Source organism: Alosa sapidissima, chromosome 5, assembly GCF_018492685.1.
Source record: "Alosa sapidissima isolate fAloSap1 chromosome 5, fAloSap1.pri, whole genome shotgun sequence".
NCBI classification, from domain to species: domain Eukaryota; kingdom Metazoa; phylum Chordata; class Actinopteri; order Clupeiformes; family Clupeidae; genus Alosa; species Alosa sapidissima.
Window position 1 is genome coordinate 5,649,327 of NC_055961.1, and position 7,791 is coordinate 5,657,117.

The 7,791-nt window shown below is 41.4% G+C and overlaps 2 protein-coding genes across 2 annotated transcripts in view; both read left to right on the forward strand.

The window, feature by feature from the left end:
• LOC121709004 (protein kinase C delta type-like) overlaps window positions 1-204 on the forward strand; it is a 290-nt gene extending 86 nt beyond the window's left edge. The window contains exon 1 of the mRNA XM_042092007.1: window positions 1-204. This exon is cut by the window's left edge and continues 86 nt beyond it. Within this exon, the coding sequence (XP_041947941.1) occupies window positions 1-199 (199 nt within the window). The 3' untranslated portion in view covers window positions 200-204.
• A 4,816-nt stretch (window positions 205-5,020) lies between these two features.
• LOC121709005 (GTPase IMAP family member 9-like) lies at window positions 5,021-6,651 on the forward strand. The gene is made up of 3 exons (XM_042092008.1): window positions 5,021-5,102; window positions 5,352-5,437; window positions 5,596-6,651. Exons 1-3 carry the CDS (start codon window positions 5,021-5,023, stop codon window positions 6,649-6,651), a joined length of 1,224 nt encoding a protein of 407 aa, XP_041947942.1.
• Window positions 6,652-7,791: the final 1,140 nt, after the last annotated feature.

The window sequence follows — 7,791 nt, forward strand, 5'->3', positions numbered from 1 at the left end:
GGATGGGCGCTCGATGACCGTGGTCCTGATGAAATCGCGGGAGGAGCAAATGGCCGAGGGCACCGTGGACATCATGGTCCTCGTCAAGCGCTGTGTCGGCCAGAACGGCAGCACTGAATTCTGGGTAGACCTGCTGCCCTCGGTGACAGTCCTGCTCCGCCTCGAAATCTTCACAGAGCAGCGGGACACGTCCGCGTGACTGGACCACAGACATACAGACATACAGTAGATCAAAAATAAATGTAAAGATAAAAAGCCCAGAGGAATTACTACAATTACTTTCATAGACGCTTATGTCCAGTATAACTTGCTACAGTGCAGAAATATATATTTATTAGTTATGTGGTCCCTGGCCCTGGGTATCCTGGGAACCAACCCTGATCTAGGTGTTGAATGTACCTATTTGACCTAAGGTAACCCAAGCTAAACTCAAGTGAACGATAACGAAGAAGAGTGCTACATAGGCTGAGATGAGATGCAATGGATGTGAGATGCAGATCTCACGGTAAGATATCCTCAAGCGGGTCCCAGGTGTTAGAGGTGCCATAAAGGGAAGAGAGGCACAATCTCCAAGAGGGCCGAAGTTGGATGAAGATCCACAGATATCCGTGAGTGTGGAAATATGGATAGCCTACCACTCCTGACTACAGATGATCACCAGTGACCTCTAGTGGTAGCTACAGTATATGCTATAGACAAGCACAGAACTACACCCAGAACACACAACCCCTGGTATTCAACCTCATACCCTTAAAATGTGGAGTGCCTGTGTTTTTGTTTAAAATGTATAATTTTTTACCATATTGGTGCAACTCTGAAATAGCAGTGAAAAAGACATGTGTCATAAGATCAAAGAAGTGTCTATGTTTCACCAATATACTCCAGTGGGTCACAGATATACTGTAAGATGCACGATAGGTGAGTGAAGCATAGATCTAGAGGACAGAAGTGAGTCTAAAAAAGATCACATAGACATCCATGACAGAAAGGATGAACGCCTTTTAACTTCTGATTATGGTGGCCAATTAGTGACCTCTAGTGGTGGCCATAGAGAAGCACAGGACAGCAGAAGATCTGTTCACACTCTTGTGAGGTTTTTGATCAACACATTTTTAACCCTGCTAGATAGATAAATAGATAGATATATATACTTTATTGATCCCTAGGGGAAATTCAAGGTTGTTGGAAATTGCTGTTGTGTTTGTTTCATGTAGACCTATACTATACTTTTGTATTCCCGGTCAGAAATGGCCGCTACATTATAACTTGTTATAAATCCATAGTAACATATTTTATCATCTAATGTTGTGATATACCTTTGTATCAACTTATGTTCATTGTATATAACCAGTTTTGAACTTCCATTTGCTATTTATGACCTTCAGGCCTCATTGACCTGAGCTCATGCAAGTCAGAAAGAATTCTATTTGGGAAATGTTCCAGTGGGGGCTGGCATAGAAGCAAAGAGGGGGAGTAAGGATGTGTTTGTGTGTGTGTTTTAATGTACAGAAGTAAACATTCAGTCCATCTTATCAATAGGTACAGTACAGTATGTGCCTGGACTAAATTGTATACACTGACCATTTTCTCACCCATTCATTTCTAATGACCGGTCATTTTTGACCGGGAATACACATGGGTGTTCTAAAGTAAATAAAACACTCAAATTGTTATGTAAATAATCAAAATGTATTTTATGTGTTCAGATGCCCCGTGTTAACAAAGTCATGGAGCCTCATGGTGGTCAGAATAAGTTAACAATATTTTTGAGAAAAAAGAATTGTCAATCGGTCACATTTGACCGCAGACACAACAGGAGGGTTAAATAGATGTAAAAAAGAACGAAGCTTTCTGCTTTTTGAAGAGCAGAAATATATAATTAACCTCGTTAGCGAAAGATACCGATGAATGAAGTGGAACAAAGTGCTAGCCATTCAAAATTTGAAAGAGGTAACTGGCATATTGGCAATTGGCATAACAAATACCACACCTCCTACTGGTTAAGCATGATGTTTCAGTGATGCTGTCATGAGTTGTTTAAGTACATAATAAAAGAGAGAAGGCCTAATGTAGCCTATGATTCCTGATTCATTTCTTGCTGAGCTAGGTTAGGCATATTGCACACATAATGTTAACCTGTGTCATTTGCAAGTGAGCATCACAGTTGAAATACTAATTGATTAAATGTAAATGAGTGGGCATTTTCTTGTGTTTGTCAACTGACTGATTGTCAACTGACTTGTGTTGAAAAGATGTCATCTCTTTTTCAACAAACCTTAAGAGCTTTGGTTCAATTGGCTTATTTACATAACATAATTCAGAAAAGAAAAGAAAAACATATGTTGTGGTGTGCTGTTGCTTGGCCTTTCTGAGAAGTGTTTGGTTGTTGAACTGCATTCCTGAAATAGTCTAAATTTCCCTCCATCCTGCTGCTATCCCTTCAACATGTACATGAATGATTGTGTTTTGCTGTGTGTGTGTGTGTGTGTGTGTGTGTGTGTGTGTGTGTGTGACAGCTCTGTTTGTGTTTTGTCACATCTAGACCACTTGGACTTGGTATGCATGTCTGTGTACGTATAGAATGTGTATGCTAATATATGTACTCCTTGACAGAGACAAATGGATGATCTGCTTACGTCTAACTCACTTTGCCTCTCCATTTCTTCCTCCGATCTCTCTAGTGGGCAGCCTCCAGCAGACGAGTCCCCTGGGTCCTAGAGTCTGTTGCTGGCATGTCTCTTGAGGTTCACGCACTCCACAGCGCAACCCTCTGGCAACTTTTACACGTGGGAATATTCAAATGCAAACACCGAACAAGTACACACTTCTGGAGGACTGGCAACCTCTGGCACATGACCTGTTCAAAGGGAAGGGACTAGAGGCAGACACAGTGACAGAACTGAGATGGAAATGAAACTATTCGCCACCAACATCAGCTGTTACAAGACACACCACAGACACAACATGGCCACCGCATAGCCTACACTCTGCCTGGTAAGTGAATTTACAACTGTCATTTCTCTCCATCTATTCTTGAAGTTGTGTTTATTTTGTCTTTCTTTCCTGTTGTATTTTACTTGATACAGCCAGTATATATAGAGAGGTGCTACAAATGCATTTTATTTTTTTATTAATGATTCTGAAATATGTTCAGTCAACATATACTGGAACTGGTCTATGTTTATTTATTTATTTATTATTTAATCAATTGTAAAATGTCAACATCCTAGAGATTCTCAAAACCCCAAAAAGTTACAATATAAATACAAAATACATAATACATAATATACAACATACATAATTTGTTGGTCTTCTTTTGTGAAACATGTCCGATATGGAATAGTGCCACACTAGTACATTTGTCCGTGTGTTGTCACGTGTCTCGTTGGTGGCTCCTTCTTTTTTCGGTCAGTCAGCTGAACTGACAGCTCAGGCTTACAGCAAGAGCTCTTACTAGGTCATTTCCTGTGCACTGTGGAACAGGTAAGCCCAGTAGTATCAACATATTTTCTCTGCACCCAGACATTTTTTTTCTATGCCCCTCAGATTTCTTCTTTTTTTTTTTTTGGATCCAGGAATCGTTAAAATGATGAAATTCTGGTCGACTTTCACACATCAATAAAGTATTTTCAACTTGTTCAACTATTTGTGAATTAAATTCTGGAAGTAGCAATAAAAGAGAAAATGAAAACCCTAAAAATCCTTGTTTTAAACTAAACAGATCCATTGCAGAAGGCAGAGTCACAGTAGAACATCCTACCATTATTTTCAACGGGAAAAAAGAGGGAGGAATGACAACAAGAAGAGTAACTATGACAACCATTTGTACACGCTCCCTGCTCAGGGTTAGGACGGATGAGTTAGAGCCAGAGCCATGTTCATATCTTAAACGTGCTATGAGAAGAAGTAGATGGAATAAAGAGTGTGCCTGTGTCATCAACAGGCTACTGTATCAAAGGAATGGTTGTAAAAATAATCATACTTGGCCATTAGAGGTTACAATGAGTCAACACTGTACTTTACAGCAGCGGTTCCCAAACTTTTTTCCCAGCGTACCACCACCTACATCCTGACTCGGCTCGCGTACCCCCACCATCCGACACATAAAAACCTAACACATTGACGCATTCCAGGCATCGTGTTTAATTAACCGCCCTACATGATAACAAATAACAAAATCAAAATGTACAACTGGTCTATGAGCTCTCACACTAAAAAAAAATGTGGAGAACAACATTATGAATCACATTAAAAAAAACACATTAAAATTAAAAAAAATTAAAAAAATTAACACCTTTCCGACATTGCCCTTTTCATCTTGCGTACCCCCTAGTGGAAGCTTGTGTATACCAACAGTGGTACACGTACCACAGTTTGGGAATCCCTGCTTTAGGGTATCCGATTCTGCCGGCCAAATCCATCTTATCTTGCTGACGCTTTTATCCAAACTTACAGATGTCAATTAGTTGCAGGGGCAGACTCCATGGAGCAACTTGGGGTTCAGTGCCTTGCTTAAGGGCACAACGGTGGCGGTTAGGAATTGAACTCACAACTTTTCAGGCTACTGCATGCAAACCTAGATCCTAATCCACTACATGGGCCAAGAACAAACCTAGATCCTAATCCACTACATGGGCCAAGAACAAACCTATATCCTAATCCACTACACTACCACCGCCCTAAAGGCTACTGCATGCAAACCTAGATCCTAATCCACTACATGGGCCAAGAACAAACCTAGATCCTAATCCACTACATGGGCCAAGAACAAACCTAGATCCTAATCCACTACACTACCAACGAATAGTCTGATTTCCATAAAACTTGGTGAAAATTTGTAGCATGGGCCAAGAACAAAGCCTTGGGCAGATACAGTTTGCAGGCCGTCTAAATTATTGCACTCTCTTTCTCTAACTGTACTTTCAGAGTCTAAACAGTTAGTGACTTTCATTTTGACTCAATTGAGAATGATGAATATGCTTTCTGCCCTTTTTTGTTTTAGTCAGATCAACCTGCAGAAATGGAAAACAGCACTGACATCACCACAGTGTCGGACACTGTGGGAACAACCAATCAAGCACCAGGACTCATGGATAACAGCCGTGAGTGGAAAAGTTCCCTTTCATGATCCTAATTGGAAAGTGCCATTGGATTATCTCAATAATTATTGATGAATGATAATTATTATCTCAATGACAATATTTCACAGCAGGTTAGATATTTTATATCAGCAAGGTTTCAGAGTAACTGTGATGTACTGTGACATGTCTGTAATTCCAGAGTAACTATGATGTGTCTGTAATGTGTCTGTAATTCCACAGAGTAACTGTGATGTGTCTGTAATTCCACAGACTCAGAGACGTGTAAAACGGTGAGGATTGTGCTGGTGGGGAAGACCGGTGTAGGAAAGAGCACTTCATATCAGCAAGGTTTCAGAGTAACTGTGATGTACTGTGACATGTCTGTAAATTTCACAGAGTAACTGTGACGTGTCTGTAATTCTACAGTGTAACTGTGACGTGTCTGTAATTCCACAGAGTAACTGATGTGTCTGTAATTCTACAGTGTAACTGTGACGTGTCTGTAATTCTACAGTGTAACTGTGACGTGTCTAATTCCACAGACTCAGAGACGCATGAAGCGGTGAGGATTGTGCTGGTGGGGAAGACCGGTGTAGGAAAGAGCGCTTCAGGAAACACCATCCTGGGGAGGGAAGAGTTTGACTCAGAGGTCAACCCTTCGTCCATAACGGCACAATGTGCAAAGCAACGAGGCGAAGTGGACGGCAGAGAACTGTTTGTGATCGACACTCCAGGCCTGTTTGACACAAACTACAGTGAAGACGATATCCGACGGGAGATTGGAACGTGTGTCTCTCTGGCCTCTCCGGGCCCCCACGCGTTTCTGGTGACCATCCAGCTGGGCAGATTCACACAGGAGGAACAAGCAACCGTTAAGTTGATTCAGAAGATCTTTGGGGAAAAATCAGCCAATTACACAATGGTACTCTTCTCTCATGGAGACAGATTGAAGAGAAAAACGATTGAAGAGTTTATAAGTCAGAGTCAAGAACTTGCTGATTTCACTGCTCAGTGCCGTGGAGGATACCACGTCTTTAACAACGAGGACCCAGAGAATCACACTCAAGTCACAGAGCTGCTGCAGAAGATTGATAAGATGGTGGCAATGAATGGAGGAGGCTACTACACCACCGAGATGTTCCAGCTCGCTGAAGCCGAGATCGAGAAAGAGAAGGAGAGGATCCTGAGGGAGGCTGAAGAGGAGGAAGATAGTGAGATTAAGGAGCTGAAGAAAGAGTTTAAGGAGAAAGAAATGTTGCATAACATTTTGGAAAACGAGAGAAAAGAGCGTGAGAAAGATGGGAAAACGGAAGACAGAAGTGTTAGAAAGAAAGAGAAGAGTGCTAGACAGAAAGCAGAGCTGAACAATTCCTTTGTGCAGCAATGCTCCCGCTACGGTGCACACCTCGGTGGAGTATGTGGTGGCTTGATAGGAGTCGTGTTGGGGCCACCAGGTATCATAATAGGGGCGGTCATTGGAGCAGGGAGAGGAGCCGGGATCGGAGCCGGAATAGGGGCCGGAATTGAAGGAGGTCCTGGAGCAGATGGGGTTAAATGCGTCATCCAGTGAAGGATTGGAACTGTAAACAGCTCTCATCGCTTGGAAATTCCTTTCCATTGTTCCTTATCTGTCAATCCTGACGTGTCCAATTTCAACATGAGTGTTATTTGATTGACCCTAAAATGTGTCATCAACAATGGGTGTTGCATGCAAAACAAGATGCATGAACGGTATAATGATATGATAGTTGTCCTGTAAAAATGGCAGAAATTAGCTGTGTAAAATGCTAGTTAACGTCTGCAGACTAGTGCTAGTTGACTAGTTTTGTTTACTCATGGCAACAGATAAGGAGGGAAAACGCATGTTTTAAGTCTTCTCTCCTCTGAACGGTAAAGTGACACGCCCACTGTGGTTTGCAGGGGAAAAAAACAACTATTTTCCGGTTCAAGCTCCGAACCAAAGTGCCGTTCCGAACCGTGTTTTGTTTGGTCGAAAGGCTCCGACCGGTTCAAATGTTGGAACAGAGCTGGTTTTCTGTCGGTGGAAAAGACCTATTAGAGTCCTCGTTGGCTCACGGACACTGCATCTGGACGTACTGAATCAAGCCTTATCTTAAAAAGCACACCTTGAGGTTCTAAACATAAATAATGAATAAAGTTAGCAAATGTTAAAAAAGAATAAGTGTCTAAATATAAATGTCTGAGGATAAACTGATGAAATATATGCTTATCAAAATGGTTTAACAATTTTACATGATTAATTAATAGATGGCTGGTTTTGGGGGATATGACCATTTAACAATGAAGGTGCATAGACAATTCTAATGAACATGCCATGGATAATAGAGGTAACTGTGGACAATTAGACACTACCTCATGAATGTGTCAAAGCATTGGGGACTTGCTTTTATCATGTGCTCAACTGAGTAGATGGTTTGGAGTTGCAATTTGATCTCTGAAATGAACCAGAACAACTGAGAAAACCTGTAAATAAACAGTTAAAGTGCAAAGTTATTCTATATTCTTGTGCTGTCACAGTTAAAGGTAGGGTAAGCGACTCCAAAGCAGCTTACATTATACTGTATTTGAAGTTGAACCAAAGACCAAACAAAACACACCAGAGGTAGCTCATCACTCCCTACAGTGCTCCCCAAGAAACTCCACTCTGGCTGTCCACACTTTGTTTCGTGTGTGTGTGTGTGTGTGTGTG

What these genes read in the sequence shown, in the direction of transcription:
- LOC121709005 (XM_042092008.1), top strand. Translation starts at nt 5,021, where the DNA reads ATGGAAAACAGCACTGACATCACCACAGTGTCGGACACTGTGGGAACA. An exon ending in AGGACTCATGGATAACAGCC is followed by an intron (nt 5,103 to 5,351) that starts GTGAGTGGAAAA and finishes GTAATTCCACAG; the next exon opens with ACTCAGAGACGTGTAAAACG. An exon ending in CATATCAGCAAGGTTTCAGA is followed by an intron (nt 5,438 to 5,595) that starts GTAACTGTGATG and finishes GTAATTCTACAG; the next exon opens with TGTAACTGTGACGTGTCTAA.